General features: G+C 42.0%; 1 protein-coding gene across 1 annotated transcript in view; it reads right to left on the reverse strand.

Moving 5' to 3' along the window:
• Window positions 1–239: 239 nt before the first annotated feature.
• Window positions 240–18,232, reverse strand: part of LOC144694277 (IgGFc-binding protein-like) — a 76,762-nt gene continuing 58,769 nt past the window's right edge. The window contains exons 41-46 of the mRNA XM_078564615.1: window positions 17,582–17,761; window positions 15,017–15,147; window positions 14,334–14,533; window positions 10,572–10,710; window positions 7,584–7,727; window positions 240–572 (exon numbers count right to left, since the gene is read on the reverse strand). Of these exons, the coding sequence (XP_078420741.1) occupies window positions 520–572; window positions 7,584–7,727; window positions 10,572–10,710; window positions 14,334–14,533; window positions 15,017–15,147; window positions 17,582–17,761 (847 nt within the window). The 3' untranslated portion in view covers window positions 240–519. The remainder of the gene's footprint in view (window positions 573–7,583; window positions 7,728–10,571; window positions 10,711–14,333; window positions 14,534–15,016; window positions 15,148–17,581; window positions 17,762–18,232) is intronic.

Genomic DNA, 18,232 nt, shown 5'->3' on the forward strand with positions numbered 1-18,232 from the left:
AACAGTGTTAACATGTCAAAAGTAAAGCTGCAAAGTGCTTTAGTACATTCTAAGGTAACGAGAAGTGTTGGATGGTTGTGAATGTTTTCCTTTTGTGGCAACCTCTCAGATATACTGCAGTTTGCAAATTTCTTCAGACAGAATGAGTTGTTTTATTTTTGAAATCCTGCGAAAGAGTGAATAAGAATTGGTGTGTGTGCTGAGACAGTGAAGAAGCAGGAAGGATGAAATGCACCTTTAGAAAAATAATCATATTTTAATTTGTTTTTGAAATTAAGTGGGAATTGTATGTCAGTATTTTTAATGAAGGCAAGCAATGGGCAAAGCCTATAGTCATAAGCTCTGATGAATCTGGAATTTCAAAAGGGCACAAACAATTAGTATATTAATATTTAACTGGATTGACAGTGCAACACATTTATAAAACAGCTACATGGGTTTGAGCAGATCTTGTCACCAATGAAGACAGAAAGATGTTAGTTCACCAACATTTGCAATCATGAAAGGTAGGTGCTCTGGCTAAACAGATCCTGTTGACTCTTTTGTGCTGGCAGGTTCCAGAGCTCTATTTCCTGAGGAGTAAAATAAATCATTTAATGGGCTTGGCACATTAAGAACTTAAGAATTTTTAGAAACAGGAAAAGGCCATTAGGCACTATAAGTGCATAGCTGCTGTTATATTGATCTCCTCACACCAGCTCCCATAGCCTGGGTATCTGACAGCCAGCAAAACATAAGGCCATTGCTTTCGTTAAGATTGGTGACCAGGCAGACCCAGCATGACCTGAACATCATGGAAAGCGGTGTCCTCAGGCCTCTTTCCAGACTTGGGGATGAATTGACGTCAAGGCTGTTTCACCATAATGGCAACAGGCAAGCCGCAGAAACCCCGAAAAATAGCCCAAATATATGGATATATGGATGGTGCCCCGCAGAAATTCAATCCTGCTCTGGTCTGTACAATAAAAGAGCTTTGACATAGAGAGCTAACATGGACATGATGGGCCAAATGGCCTCTTTCCATGCTGTAACCATTCTATGATTCTTTGCTACCTCCCTGTGCATCATAACCTTCAACCCCGATTTCTCCAGAAACTTGATCAATTCCTTCTGTTTCAGTACAAAAACAGAATTACCTGGAAAAACTCAGCAGGTCTAGCAGCATCGGCGGAGAAGAGTTCTCCCTCGGACTCATTCTGGAACTGTATCGCTCTTTGGATAAAAGAATTCTTTTTTCTAAATTCCTAATTTCTGTTTAGTGGTATATGATAGTGAAAATGTAATCCTAATGTTAAATTGATGGTGTCAGAAAAACTCACCCTACTCCAGGGGAGGATTTTCTCTGGGTGGTGTGAAACAAGACTGGAAGCCCATTGTTTATACACGGGTTAATGATTTTGTTGCACGTGGTGCTTTGAGAAAATCTCCTCCTGTGTTGAATATGCATTTTGTTCCCTACATTGAAAATCTGCCTAAGCAGGGGGATCTGAATTAAGCAAGTGAACTTTAAAAGCTAATAATTCATGGCTTATCACAACAGAGCTAGTAAAATCTGTTTCTTGGTTTTAGCTCTACAGTGGACTAGTACTTGAAAACTAGAAATATCAAATCAGATTGAAGTAAAAGAAATTTAAAAACCTATGTTAAAAAGCTGAAACAAGAAATCCCCCTGATGCTGCAAAACCAGTCGTACAGCATCTAGAAGAAAATGTTGTGTTGATTTTTCAGGTGGTATGAAATGGGCTTGAGTGTCACTGCACACTGACATAAACAGCCTGTAAACACTGCTTTCAGTCCTATATTTACACAGAGCTCCGTGAATAGTAATAATCATTAAAAACTGAAGGCACACACTCAGCAACTACTGTTCTGTGTGGGGATGTTGCTTGTTGGAAGCCTTTAGCAATTTACTTAAATAATTTAATTTCCCTCTGCAGGGAGCAAATAATTGACTCCTGAGATCACAGCTCTGGTTTCCAGTAAAAATGTTGTGGGAAGATTTCCTCAATGCAGGATAGTTAATCAAATCGCAAAACCCTCCTTTAGAAATGGGTTTATTAGTTCATTATACACAGTGCAAAGGGAAATATTCACATTCGCATTTTGTAATAAAAATTAAGAACAAAATCATGCCTGTGATTATGGAGCAAATTAATAGATACAGCAACCAGCCCCACAACCCCTCTTCCTCCCCCAACAGTTTTCGAGTTATGTTAATATCAGCTCACTGCATTGAACTGCAAGAAAAATCCATAGATGGCTAACTTTAAGCTTTCTGCACACGCAGCAGAAAGAGGTGAGTTGTTGTAATTTACAACATATCCTAATGGGGTAATGATGGTAAGTGATATTGCTCATCACTATGTGGTCTTGGAGAGGTCAAGGGCTCCTCCTATGGCTCAGCTGGTTAAGTCAATGAATGCTGGGCTATCACGTCAGGAAGATCTACTATTTCTGTTGATCTTAATGGATCAGCGGTAGAATTTCTACAATTAGCCTCAGCATCCTTGGGTTAATTGAAACATCGTCCCTATGGAACTGACAGGCAGGAATTTAGTCACAGTAGAAACGTTCCTTGGGTTAAGGAGCACAACGTTAACCAAGGTTCTTGCTCCTGGTTATTATCTACCTACTGACTTGTTGAAGTGCTCTATGTGAATGTCAGTTAGGGACAGACTAACTGGAGAGCCCATAGTAAAAGATACCCACAATCCAGGGTCTCATGAGGAACAGCTACTTGGGCAAGATATTGGAGAGCAATCATAACCCAGCATGGGTCAGGACAGAAGCATATAATGAAAGCAGTAATGATAGTTTTTGCAGTTGGGTCCTTGAAACACATATCTGAAACAGCATGCCCAATAGGCCGGTGCAACCACTGTTACAATAATGATGATTATCCCTACTGAAACTGTGATGGTAATAATGAAGATTCTCATTGCATTATTTGTATAAGAAATAAAGAGACAATCCACTAAAAATAATCGGCTCACATGACAAACATTACAAGATCAATATTGTGTCTGATATTGGCTTGAGTTCTGACAACTTGTAAATCAAACTAGAATCATACAATGGGTACAGCAAAGAATGCGGCTATTCAGCCGGTCGAGTCTGTGCCAGCTGTCTGCAAGAGCAACTCACTTAGTCCATTTCCCCACCCTTCCCTATAGCCCCGCAAACATTAAATCTGTAGGTGCTTATCCAATTCAAAAACAAAAATATCTGGAAAAACTCAGCAGGTCTGGCAGCATCGGTGGGGTTATGGTCCAGGGAGAGGTAGGAGGAAGTGTCTGCGAGTTGACGCTCAGCCTCTGCGAGGTAGAGGTCAGTGCGCCAGACAGCAACAGCACCACCCTTGTCAGCGGGTTTGATGACAATGTCAGGGTTGGACCTGAGAGAACGGAGTGCAGCAAGTTCAGAGAGAGACAGGTTAGAAAGAGTGAGAGGAGCAGAGAAATTGAGATGACTAATGTCACGCCGACAGTTCTCAATGAAAAGATCAAGAAAAGGTAAGAATCCAGAGGGAGGGGTCCAGGTGGATGAAGAATATTGGAGGTGGGTAAAAGGATCCGTTGAACGGGGAGAGTGCTCCTGCCCAAAGAAGTGAGCACGGAGACGAAGGCGGCAGAAGAAGAGTTCAGCATCGTGCCGAGCCCGAAATTCATGAGGGCGTAAGGGTATGAAACTAAGTCCTTTACTGAGCACTGACCGTTCAGCATCGGAGAGGGGAAGGTCAGGGGGTATGGTGAATACACGGCTGGGGCTGGGATTGGAAGATGGGATGGGGACAGAGGGACAGGCAGGGTTGGAGGGTCCTGGATGGGTGTTGGTGTCGATGAGTTGTTGGAGCTTGCGTTCCTTAGCACTTGAGAGAAAGAGAAAAAGTTTCTTGTTGAGGCGTCGGATGAGACGAAGAATAAAATGAAACTGGGGGCACGCGCAGCTTTGAAAAAGGGTGCGGCGGTGCTGCTGGAGGGAGAGGTCGAGTGTGTTCATATGGCGGCGCATGGCACTGAGTGTGGGGTCATGGTCCAGGGAGAGGTAGGAGGAAGCGTCTGATGCTGCCAGACCTGCTGAGCTTTTCCAGGTATTTTTGTTTTTGTTTTTGTTTTGGATTTCCAGCATCCGCAGTTCTTTGCTTTTATCTCGGTGCTTATCCAATTGTCTGGTGAAAGCCAAGAGTGAATCTGCCTCCACCACATTCTTAGTTAGTGCATTCCAGATCCTAACCAATAACTGTGTTAAAAAAAAATTCTCATGTCATCTTTGGTTCTTATGTCATTCAGCTTAAATAGGTGTCTGCTGGTTCTCAACCCATTTGCCAATGGGAACAGTTTCTCCCTATCTATTCTGTCTGTACCCCTCATGATCTTGAACACTTCTATCAAACCTCTATCAGTGTTCCCTCTCACTGTATAATGATTGTTGGATTGCATTCTTGGTCATTTATTGGAAAGTACTGAGGTGCAAAGAGCAGTAAGAAAATATACTTAAAACAAAAAAATGTCCTACCTCATTATAAGCAAATATATTGAGGTCATAATGTGCCAGCATCTTAAAAATGCACAAAAACTTTGTGCACAAGTAGACTTGTTTTTAGAATTTAGTGATTTTTTGTGTAGAGCTTCAGAACTGTGATAAAGCCAATACAACATGAAGGGATCACCCCTGCTCTGTTCCCTCACACCTCTTCACTGCCAGCCCAGTTTCAGTAACTGCTGGACACTGTAGCTTTGTTCTAGATGATGATTTTTTGCTGCATGCTGCAAGTGGAAATTTTTAGTCTCATAACAGTCTTTGCCAAAACTGGAATTCCCATCATCAGAGGCAGCTGTCCCTCAATTCGAAGATGACGTCTACTCAGGGTCTTGAGTTTCTGCCATGGGTCTTCATGTGACTGAACAGGCCGATTCTCGACCTGCAGAACATCCCACAAGATAGTGGGATACGGAGTGCCGGATTTGCTTCCTTTTCTTCAATTCTCCACTGCCGCTGTGCCTCATCATTAAGACGTTGTGACTCAAAGTGTGATGCAGCTTGATGGACAAGTTGTTGCCATTCTGAACATCCCATTATCAACAATAACAACTTACATTTATATAGGGCCCTTAACATAGTAAAACATCCAAAGTTCTTCATAGGAGCATTATCAAATCAAAACTTTTCACTGAACTACGTAAGGACAAGTAACTGAAAGTTTTGTTTGGCAAGGAATCCACTCCTGGAATGAACATCTTCAGTAATAAGTGGAGTTGAAACAAGAATGAGGAATTCACCTGAGTAAAATGGTAGTGGATTCAAACCTCCATACAGACTGAGCAGGCAATTGAGCTTAGTGCGTCAGTGAAGCATCGAGGGAATGCTGTATTGTTGAATCTGCTGTCTTTTGGGTGAGACATGTGCCTGCCTGCTGAGGTTGCTATTTCTCGCAGCTGTGCAGGAAATTTTAGACAGTTTTGTTTGTAAATTTGCACCAGTTAGGATCTGCCATTCACTATGAATGATGTTCCCTTTAATTTATCTTCACCATACGTAGCCAGGTTTTTGCACTGCAGGGCATATTCTGGATCGCTACGTAGCCATGCACTATGTGGCTTAGAGGGCACACTGACTTTGAAAGGAACCTTCATCACATTAATCTGGGTTAGATTCAAACCGGGTTCCAGAGTCGATGATTAGTGTTCCGATCCACTGTTACCCAGTTAGCCATATAGTTTATCTCTTAAATGATAAAGCTCTGAGTATATTTCTTATGACGACAGATTGCATACCTGTGCATTTTTTCACAGCATTCAAGTAATAAAGAAGGTATAGTTGCACAAGTCTGTGTGGTTTATATACTAATAATTAGCTTTGTGCACTGGGTTTTTGCCTAAAATTCATTGTGGCCAAATAGCTTTGAGGAGGCATTTAACCACGGTGGGATTCACTGCTGTTTTGAACAAATGGCAACATTATATTTTTTTTTTAAATCACCAAACCTCCTGTTCAAAAACGCTAGAGGCTATCCAAGAAAAAAGGAAGAACTTTTATGTATCCAACGACATCCTGAGCAAAGAAATGCTTTTAAAGTAGAGTTATTATTGTTGTGATTACAAATACAACAGAAAATTGGAAAAATTGTTGTTGATGGAGATGAATGGCTTTGACACAAGAGAACTCACTGCTCTCATTCAAAGGGTTCCACGGCATCTTTAATGAACCCAAGCCACTGGATCGGCAGACGTGACCTTGGTTTAAAGTTTCCTCCAAAAGACAGAACCTAGACTGAAGCACCTGCACAGTCATGGTGTCATCTCTGGATCAGTTGTTGGCACTTATGTTTCTGAGTCAGAAGGGTTCAAGTCCCACTCCAGAATCTGAGCACAAAATCTGGCTGATGCTCAGACAGTAGTGTGGGAGTGCAGCACTATTGGAAGTACTGTCTTTTGGATAAAATGTTGCACCAAGGCTCTGTCTGCCCTCTCAAGTGGATGTAAAAGATCTCATGCCAGTATTGAGAAGAAGAGCAGGGGGGTTATCCCTGGTATCCTGTCCAACCCTTGATGAACATCATAAAAGACGTATGATTTGGTCATTTATCACATTGCTGGTTGTTGGGGCTTAATTGCTGTTTGCAAATTGGATACAGAATTTCCTACATTACAACAGTGAGTACACTTCAAAAAGTACTGCATTGGCTGTAAAGTGCTTGGGGACATCCTGTGATTGCAGGGATGAATTTCCTCTTCCTTTTGCCTTCAGAATACTGATTTCTCTTGAAGAAAAAGATGTAGAAACCCATGAATGATGTCAGGTCTCCAGATCCTTTGCATTGCCTGGGTACTCTCAGGGATTTCCCCGAGGCAGTGTAGTTACAAGTATAGTAATACAATACTCATGAAGCAGGAACCATGCTGCTCCCTGCCTATTTTTCTAAGTCTCTGCTTGCCACTTGGACGAGCACAGTCAGACTGAAGGATCTGAGAAGTTTGGGTGCAAGGGAGTTTTCTCTTTTTCACAGGTTTAACAGAACGGACATAGTATGCAGAGATCTTCTGGTTGCTATTTTTGGACAGCTGCTAGAAGGCCCAGCAGATGGCCATTTCCATCCCTGCCAGGGATCAAGCAAATGCAGGTGGGTTCAGGTCATGCCAGGCAGAGCACACTTGGAGTGCCTTTCATCTGACTCACACCCAGTTAGCTCAAGCCCTGGTATGGAGCCGGAACCATAATCTTCTGATTAAGAAACAAAAGTACCACCAACTGAACGAACCTGATACTAGTTACTTTGAAGTACAAAAAGCTTATTGTCACTATAGTAGTCTTCAATACTCACGTGGTAAGGATCTGAAATGCACTGCCTCACAGTGCGGTGGAGGCAGGTTAACCCATGACTTTCTAAAGGGAATTGGATAGCTACCTGAAAAGGAAAAAACTGCAGGGCTGCGGGGAAAAGGCAGTGGAGCGGAACTAGTTGAGTTGGTCTTGCAGAGAGCTGGCACAGATACAACTGGCTGAATGGCCTCTTTCTGTGCTGTAACTATTCTATAATTTTATATCAGTACTTAAACTAGCTCTGCGTTACGTGTAAGTCTTACCATCCTGTGACTTTTCTTTCTCACAGTGAGGACCTTCATGGGTTATTGGGCAATGGCAGTGAAAGTTCGGAGAACCATCTGCTTCATTAGTTACCTCCTGACAAATGCCTCCATTTTCACATGGGTTATTGAGACAGGGGCCAGCTACATAAGAACAGAAATGAACAGTATTAAAATCTCCTCACATAATGAGTGTTTATATCTTCTTTTTCTGTTAACAGCAGTCTATCAATTGCAGTTTTAAAAGGCACCATAGGGCTAAAAGCTCTAACAACTGACAATTGTTTTAAGAAGCGCAAACACATATTAAAATTTTCAGAGTAATTTTTGAAAGTTCACATTCTGAGTACAGAGCTTTGCCTGATGAGAACACAAATCGGAAATTTAGCTCACATTATCTCCATGATTTTCCGTTCATTATTCCTTTTTGGTTCAGTCAGGTTGCACTCTGTTCAAACAGTATCTCATCAATTGATTGTCTAGGCACTTGCATTGAGTGTGTTGGCAAGGTGGAGCTTGCAAATTAGCACTGTGCATGATAGATGGATGTGTATTACTGGTTGAGGCTCTGCAGGTGTGACAAGTAAACTGGGTGACTAAGCATCCTATCTGGATTTGCTCTGAATGTGTGATTAGCTTCTCTAGTCTGGTACTTCTTTAGTTCCAAGCAGATTGGCCTATATCCCACTTCTTTATCTGTGCATTTTCATGGAACAATTGCAATTCATCGTATTATTGGGATGAATTTTCTTGCTGCCAAAGGCAAGAGCCAATTTTTAGCCCACAGTTTCTTGATGTCTAGCAAGTAGGCTCAATAAGAAAGGCTCAATTTGGGGGGGGGTGGAATTATGCCACTAGTCAGGGTTTTTCTGATTTTCTGAATTACTGCCCAGAATGCTGTGATATAACTAAAACATATATAAACAGTACCCTCTTACACATGGCCTCCCTGCCATTCCTCTTTTTTCTACAGTATAAGGTGGATACAGGATGTTCAGTGGTTGATTTTGAAATGGTTTGCCTGTTGCATGAGGAACATGAATTGCCCTGATGGGGAAGATATTCCTCTTACTGCACTTGGGCATGAAAGGCAGGGCATGGAGGAAAACTGCACAGGGAGAATTGCACACCTATAACAGGCAAGCTTCCTTTTACAGCTTCCAATCATTTCTGCCTGATTTTCCTCTGTCACTGTGCCCACTGATCCTTGCTGCTCAAGTGCACTAACAGGAACATATACCCCTTTGTGTCTTTCCAGTATCTGGCTGGATCTTGTTCCCAGATATCTTTTAGTCCTTCTCTGTTAATTCCTAGAGGGGAGGCAAGCATAGGGTATGAGATGTAAATGTTTGCCTGGGACTGTTGTAGCTTGGGATGACTTTTTCTCCTCCTGTCCCCTCCATCCAGACTTCTGTCTCAGTAAATTAGATGTCATAATAACATGCTGTGCTTGGAAACAGAAGGACAAATGGCTCACAAATTGCCTGTGGAGTTAAAACCTTGGAAAATTTCAATTCGAGTACTGGTGGATAATTCACAGATTTCCAATAGCTTAATGCAGCCTAATCCAGCAGGATCTAGTTGAGCACCATGAACCAGCTGTGACCATGGGATTGTCTGCATCTGATGTACTTGAAAGCCAGCAATGCAGCTCTGTTTAGAGTGGGAGTTGCCACAATGGGGACTGCTTTTAGCTCACAAAAAGCAGACCTCAAAGGGGCATTATTACATTTTCAGTGAGCTCCTGGAGTGATCCAGTAAGGAGTGGCGCCTGAAGGAAGCAACTTATGGGGAACCATGGTCATGGAACCTGTAATTTTCCACCCACGCTCCTGCAATTTTCAACGATGCACCTCCTATTAGAGGCACTTCCAGCTGGGAGGGCAGCATCAGCTCTTTCATTCCAATAACCAGAGGCAGGAAGCTCTTCTTAAAACAAACGTATCTGATCCCTTAGAAACAAGGAAACTAGTCATTACGTTGAGACTGTAATAATGTGACTATTGCAATGTAGCTTGCGAGGAACTGGAGGAAAGAGTTATCCAGATATTAGGTTTCAGCAATGAAAACTTACATTTCACTTCTGCACATTCATTATGTACAAGGAGATGACTCAGAATGTTTTATAGGGTTATTGGTAGCAAGTAGATACTCAGCTGGATAGTGGAAGAATGGAAGAAAAGTGGGAGAGCCTTAGGAATGTGGCAACATGTTGGAGTGGAGGTTGAAGATGAAGCAGTGTTTGGAGAGGAGTGAGGGGTGAGAGTGTTTTTTTTTTGAATTGGGGATCATGACAGCAATTTTGAAAGATGCCAAAACTGAGCCAGAGATGAGCACAAGTTGATGACATAGGTGACCATGGAACTGAGAACTGGGGTGGTCAGCAGCTGGAACTGGGTGATGGGGTTTGGTCTGGGATAGGATACAGGCAGCAGCCTGAAGAGCTAGGGAACGAGAGCATTAAATTGGCCAGGTGGAAGTGACATAGACACGGTCGAGAGTTTCAGTATAGATGGGCACAGGTAGTGGCGGAGGCAGGTAATGTTGTGGGGGTGGAACTCGGCGGTCTTCGTGATGAAAAAAATAATAGGGTTGATTTCACGCTCAGGCTCTCCAGCAACATGTGAGTAAAGCTGCCCAGGAAATCACCAGTCCCCAAAGGATATTTTTATACATTTAAAATACAAGTTGACATTGTCTGAGTTTCCAGTCATGGAAAATCAATTGACTTTGCCCATAATCTTCTCACGAGTGTGACTGATGCAGAATCTCCCCTGTAGAGTAAGAGACTGAGACAGGTAAACTGTTACTTTCACCACTGGGCTGTAAACTGGTAATAGTTGATCAGCCACTTGTTATACACTCATCTCATTTTCCCACCCTTTGAATGAATGATCTTTTACTGTAGGTTTCCACCCGGTTGTGAAAGTTAAAAGCTATCCTGAGTATTTAGTTAGTGTGGATTAAATGGACAAAGTATGTTCTTACATTGGTAGCATCCTCTGATGAGATGAATGGAGGAACAAGTTGCATTGGGAGCACACAGCGCTCTTGTACAGTTAACTGTTGCAGTACCGATGCACACACAAGTCTCAGAGCAATCTTCAGTCATAAACTTTTTCCCAACCTATCAGCAAAGGGCAAAGAGAAATTAGATTTGCATCAAGAACACCATATCAATCTTTAGAGACAAATAGACCATTTAGCCTACCATCCAAGATCTCCTTGACATTTTGCTAAATCCAATAACATTGAATACTATTTGCTGTCAGGAACTTGTATAGTTCCTTTTAACTCTGTCACTTATTTTTGTTTCATCAACTTTGTTAGTAGCGTTTTCCAATTGTTTATCAGTTTTGCTGAAAAAAGAGACATGTTGAAGCTTTTTATCTTGCACTCATCAGGACACTTTACAAGAATACAAATGAGTAATGTGGTATATGAATTTCAGTGCCAGTGGGATGCTAGGTATGTAGGTCGTACATCCCAAAGACTGGCAGATCGTAACAAACAGCATGTCCCAGCCGCTGTTCACAATGGGCAAGGTACATACCGTATCCAACCAGCTCGTGCTTGCAAAACTCAAAACACAGTATCCAACATTAGATGTGATTCCATGATTGGACAACATTTGCTAAATAATCTTCAGTATGTTAAGAATTACACTGACAACCAATTTAAGATTGTTAGTTGGGCTCGCAGTGTGGCGCATTTGCATGTATAGGAAGCTACGTATATGAATACACAGGGCTCTGTTCTTTGCAGACAGAAATAATATGACACACATTGCACCTGTCTCAGCTAAACAAAATAAGTGACAGCCATTCACTGGCTCATCCTTCAGGGTAATGTCTTGACCAATCAGGGTCATGCTGCCAGTTTTAAATTTCAAACAATGTTCAGCAATTAACTGTCAGTCACCATCAATTGGTGCATTCTGCTTGGCAACATCTCTACCAATCAGAGTCCACTTGCCAACCAATCAGTACTCTCTTGTCACACAGTATAACTTGTGAAGTGTCCTGGTGAGTGCAAGACGAAAAGCTCCAAAATGTCTTTTTTCAGCAATACTCCAGTTCTATACTACCAAACGACTATTTGTTTATCAGTTCTTTATGGAAAAATGCTACCTGAAGATCCCATTTCCCTTTGTCATCCTTAATTTGACCCTTTGGACCTGAAATTCTGACTGAGTTGCTATGCCAGCAGAAGTACAGAGAATGGCCCCTGAGCCTCTCGATGGTGGGGCACCAAATGGGGTGGGGCTGGGCACATTTGCATGGTGGATGCCTATTGAGCACATCAGCATTGTGTCACGAAACTATCATATTTTTCATAATATTATTGTAGACTTATGGGTACGAGTGTGGATAGTTCTGTCTGTGTGACTGATTTAATTGAATTAGAGTCAGATGGACTGCAAGGTTGAAATAATCAAAAGAATCAGCTATGAAAAGGATATTTGAAATGCTAATGAGTGAGCTAGCGAATAAGTCAGTAGATAAGGTGTGAATGAAATTTGCATTTTAAGATTAGTGGGGAGTTGTGATTTTCAAAGGAATGGTAGGATGTTTACAACTAACAAGATAAACAGGGCAAGGTTATTACGTTTATTTTTCCCAAAAGGAAAAAGGCTATATTGATGACATGAAAGATTTTTATATTATGGGAAAAGTAAATTTCCAAAGACATGTAGAACAATGGGAGTTTACACATTAAAGAAAGAGAAACACATAGGAAGAAGGATGGAAAGCTATGTGAGGTGTGGCCGTGTAACATTTTGAAAGGTCCAACGTGTAAAGCAGCCTTGGGGAAAAGCCTCTAGCCACTTTTGCAGAAGCTGGCTGTGTCCAATAACTAAAGTTGTGTTGAAAAGCCTTTGGAATTCCACTGTTGAGTGGGTGCATGTGGTAACCTTGCTGGATTGCTTATTTAAATTTAAAATCACTTTTGGACTGTTGCCTTAAAGGGGGTGTGTAGTTGGGAGTCAGGTTAACAGGTTAATTAGAAATTTGGGGACTTGTTATAATATCAAGTAACTGTAATCTTATGTCTGCGTTGGAATTTTTTTTGTTAATAAATGTTTTAATTTAACTTTTAAAATCTCTAAGGTTGTTAATGGACTCACTACTTCTGAATTCAATACACAAATCTTCCTGTAATAAATACAAATTGCAAAACCATTGTGATAGCATGGCCAAGTTACCCTTGTGGATTTGGTCCGCCTGGCACAAACCACCTGCCACATCATAATAATTGACTGTCCCAACACACCAGTAGCAAAGTGAATGATACCATATTGACAGTGGTAATGTCACTGGGCTGGTAATCCAGAGGCCCAGGCTAATGTCTGGGGACATGGGTTCAAATCCCACTACGGCAGCTGATGGAATTTAAATTCAATTAATAAATCTGGATCATAAAGCTAGTTTCAGTAATGGTGACCATGACAGCTATCATTGTTTCTTGTAAAAACCCATCTGGTTTACTAATGTCCTTTAGAGAAGGAAATCTGCCATCCTTACCTGGTCTGGCCTACATGTGACTCCAGACCCACAGCAATGTGGTTGACTCTTAACTGCCCTCAGTCCAAGGGCAATCTGGGATGAGCAAAAAATGCTGACCTTGACAGTGACACTCACATCCCATGGAAAAATAAAGAAAAAAATGTTCTGGCAAGGAGGTATGGGGAAGGCCCATCTAAAGGGTAATTTTTTTTCATGTACTGTTCCTAATGGGGTTATTGATACCTTTGTTTCAGGAAATATATCCCCACTGACATTGATAACTGTGGGTTGCAGGAGTTTCAGGGCCTTTCCTGAGGCTTCAATAGGATTTAAACCTGCTGTCAACCTTAGAAGTGCTTACTGAGTAGTGCAGGTACTTGGCCAGACATGCTCCCTTGATGTTTAGGGGCGGGGTGTGGGTCAGAATATTCACCCTCTTTCACATACGAATTTCATGGAGTCTTTTCCATGGGGCACAATCCTGGCTGAACCAAATTCTGTCTTGTTTTCTGGCCCCTGTCCAGGCAACCAGAGAAGCACCTAGAACTGACTTGAATTTTACGTCAGGCGGAAAAATTATTGGCTCAGCTTCTGCCAAAACCCCCCACGATCTTATTCATTTCCTCCTCAGCCTTCTCTTTTCAAAAGGAAAACATCACAGTTTTCTCCCCAAGTTTTCCTGTTCTCAAGAGGATCAGTTCAATTGTGTATTCAGATTAATGCAGTGAGAAAGTTCGGAGGCAAAGAGAACAAAGTGTGGCAGTATATTAAAGCAAATGAATGTTGTACAGTTTACTTATGTTCACTGATATTCTGTCTGGGCAATGCGATGGACATTGTACGTTTTTTTTGGCAGTAGCTGTTCCTTGTTTATCTAACGGTCTAGCCAATCCGTAGCTTCTTTATGTGGAATGTATTGTATTTTTGATGCCATCGATTAAATCATAGGGTGTCAGCCACAGTTACAAAGCAGACATTCTCTACTCTGTACGGTGGCTTTGATAAAATCTTCACAGTCTCAAGAACTGACTTTTGAAAGTTTAGAACTGCTTGAAATGAATGTAAGAGAAAATTTGTGATCTTCACACAGGTACATATAATGGGGCACCACAGCTTCAAGAGAATAACAAAACCAGCTATAATTTAAAACATGGATTGCAAGCCCTCACCTCTCCACTGATTTATAAATTATTGCAGTCAACTGGGATCATCCAATACACACTAACATCAGTATTAATTTTACCTCATAATACTTGTTCTGATAGGTGCATCCACAGTCTTTGTAGGGAACACACTGGAAATCACTCAGTACAAAGCCTGGTAGACACTCACAGCCCTCCATAGCGGGTGCTTCACATTCTGATGGAGCAGCAAGGTTACTGCAGGAAGCAGGGCAGGCTGACATCTGCATAGTGTATCGGCTGTTTGATGGACAGACTATTGCTGTGGATTATAATAAAGCAAATGTTCACTGAAAGCTAGAAGACATACAAAATTTAAGCTGCAAATTTTAAATAAATGAGGGTAAGTCTGCAGTAAAATAGCAGATGAATGCTATATAAACATTAAATTTACAGATTTTAAGTATTCAGTTGTTAATGGTGTATTCACACTATGTGCTTATTGTTGGTGTTACACTGTTTTTGCACAGCTAACCGTGTAGAGTTTAAATTGGGCATCAGCAGTTGAAATTATTCTGGAGCCACACAAAGTGAGATTGTATCCTGCAGGGAGTCTCGTTGCTCTTTCTCCAATGTCAGTTCCCACACTGAATCCATTTTCAGGCTGCATTTGCATGATAGCTGTAGCATTGGTACAAAGCAAACTGCTACACACTAACACAGTGTGAAAACACCCCAACAGTCCTTCAGCATCACCTGTCTCAAAGCAAAAGATAGAAAGAGAATGCAGCAATACAATGCATACCACAGAGGGCGTCTTTCCTCCAGTCTCCCAGAGTGACTTCATGCTCCTGACAGTGCCGTGCATATTGTTCCAGGCTGGGACACATCATCTCAGTGATATTAAACATGGTGCACATGCTAAAGATGCAGTGCCTGGAATGAAAAATGGTCATTTAAATTTTAGGAAATAACTACCTTTATCATTCACTGTACAATGTGACTAAGTGTATTCTCTTTGCACAGGTGCAGCTGAAAACCTTTTGTGTGATCAGAAGTGCAGGGGGAATTGGGTCAACTGGTGTTTCTAGCAGTGAATACATATATACTATGAACACAGAAGTACTTCCTTCTAAATTCATTTGTAGAACTATTATCTATCTGAAGTGGCAGTTCAGGATTTGTTTTTGTCATTTTATTCTTTCCTCTACCCTCTGTCTAATCACCACAAGAACAAGTAGTTCACAGTCTACACCAGGTCTCTCTAACAAGCTATTGCCATTTGCCTTTCAATAAGTGAAAGATATAGAGCTGGATTTTCACTGAGTTGGGTTGCCTTGAGAGCCCTTTAAAAGTGGTGGGTGGGCCCCGATTCTGGGATTCCCGACCCCAATCCCAGGCTGTCTGATTTTCAGGCATGCCTTTAAAGGGTGTCGGCTGGCTCGAGTCAAAAGCCCGCACCTGCACTCCCAATCTGGCCGGCTCCATTGCAGGGATAGGCATGTACTAAGCCTTGGCAATTTGCATGGATTTGGGCTATGTTTTCAATGAGTCATGGTTCACTGCAGCTCTGAGAAGTCGTGAACCCTAGTCTGCATGAAGGTGAGTTCAAAAGGTCCTCTCATGCCCCTCATGCCTCCTATGCCCCTCCACCCACCCCAGTGCCCCTTCATGCCCCCTATGCCAAGCTATGGAACTCCATCCAGCCCCAATAGCCCCTCCTGCCCCAAGTCAAGCTATGCCCCCACCCATCCCCATGGCTTCTCAAGCCCCCATGCCAAATCATAGCACTTCCATGCCTTTTGACCCACTATACATTATGAGAGCCCAGACATCCATTACTCTTGTTGAAACACCTAGAAGGAAGTACTTCTGCATTCATAGTGTGTCTGTATTCAATGCTAGGGAAAACATTGCTTGATTGATAGCTCTGGCTCTCATCTCAGCTATCAATTTCACAATGTTTATTTACACAAAATTAAGTGATTTAAAGGGCTTGCGGTTTCTGTTATTGATAATTTAAAGGGTCTGGATGACACTCTTATTGCCTTGTAGTGAAATGACTTTCTTTTTAACATCATGGAAAGTAATGAATGAATTACTTTTTTTTTAAAGCTTTCTTTAAACATATTCTACTGTCACAATTGAGTTCATTGGTTCTATAAAGGTATAGTGGGTCCCATGGGCATGGAAGTGCCATCACTTGGCAAAGGGTACAAGAGGGGCATAATGGGTAGGTAGAGGGGCATAGCTTGCCATAGTGAGCATGGGGGGCCATGTGAGGATGGGTGGAAGGGCACAGCTTGGCATGGGGAGGAATGAGGGGCCATAGGGGCTGTCTTGGGGGCATGAGGTGACATTGATGGGGCATGGGGAGTGTGTAGGGGGACTGTGGAGGTGTGAGGGCTGGAGGTCTTTCTGTTTTCATTTTAACCGGATGAATTCCCATGGCACCGAGGCAGGCCTTTGAAACAGCCAGCCTCAGCACCCAGCAGCCCCTATGGCTGCCTCTGACCTCTTTCCCAGGTCAGCTGGCCTGACTACAGCCTGCACCCCTCCTCCGGCAATGAAGATCCCACCTTTGCGGACCTTTCCCACCTTTCTCCCAAAAATTCCCGGTCCTGACTCTTGCTACCTGCCTTGACAATATATATTCAGGCCATAGGCTAACACTGAAAAGGGACATTTTTTATCTATTTCTGCTTACTAGCGTCCTTGTTCAACTGCTTACTCATGTCTACTTGATACTCAAAGGAAAATGTAGCTTTTAGTTAAAATCTTAGATTCTGTGGGTTGGTGTATGTGTAAGAGGCTGATTGTATAGATGGTTACAATACAGTCAGATGAAGCATTCAATGTAGTGAGAGTTGCTAAAACTGTGAAATGATACAACTTGCATTTATATTTTGCATTTAGTGTCCCAAGGTGCTTCATAGGAGCATTATCAAACAACATTTAACACCGAGCCACACAAAGAAGACACTGGGACAGGTGGCCAAAAGTTGGTAAAAGAGGCAGCATTTTAAGGAGCATCTTAAAGAAGGCGAGAGAAGTAGAGTCAGAGAGATTTAGGCACAGCTACCAGTGATGGAGCAATTAAGATTGGGGGTGCTTAAGAAGCCGAAATTGGAGAAGCTCAGAGATCTTGGACAGTTGTACGGGTGAAGGAGGTAGAGAGATAGGGAGGCAGGGAGCCATGCAAGGATTTGAAAACAAGGATAAGAATTTTAAAATTGAGGCACTGCCAAATGGAGAGCTAAAGGTTGGCGAGCACAGGGTGATGGGTGAATGGGATTTGGTGTGAGTCAGGGTATGTACAATGATGGTAGCTAAACTGTATATTTAGTGCACAGAAATATGTAATTCTTACATTTGATACTGCTCTGGTGAGATAAATCGGTGACAATTGCTGAATGGACCAACTGGATCAGAAATAATTCCACAGTAACTGGTTCCTTTTATGAGCTTTAGTTCAGTTTTGCTGCACAGCATGTCAAATCCTGTGTCTAATTCAATATTTTCAAGGTCTTCATCTGTAATAGGGTGTTGCCTGCATTCAAATAAAAAGCATAAAAAGGTTCATGACAAACAAACAAAAACTGCTGTACTTTGGATTGGGTTCAATCTCTCAATCTGCATAAACCAGAGGCATTCATGGTGATAATCACCTGTTTATTCATGAATCAATTTTCCATTTAAGCAGAGTTCATTAACTTGTATCTGGCTGAATGCAAGTTTTATCAAAAATCAGAGTAAGTAATATATTCCTTTTCCATTTCTTCAAAACAGACTATCCCAAACCATTGCGTCTTTTGTTCAGAGTCACTTCAGAGGTGAATACAACTGTACTATGTGGTCAGATCACCTTCTGTGCACAGGTGTCTGGTATCTGAGCAAGAGGAAACAAATGAGGGTAACTTTGCCAAGTATGCAGTGGCAGTGGGGGAATCTTGTCCAGAATATTGTGGACATGCTCTTTGTTATTTTGTCAATGGGCAAAATTCCCTGCATGCAGTCAGAA

This window comes from Cetorhinus maximus, chromosome 19 (genome assembly GCF_964194155.1).
Source record: "Cetorhinus maximus chromosome 19, sCetMax3.hap1.1, whole genome shotgun sequence".
NCBI lineage: Eukaryota > Metazoa > Chordata > Chondrichthyes > Lamniformes > Cetorhinidae > Cetorhinus > Cetorhinus maximus.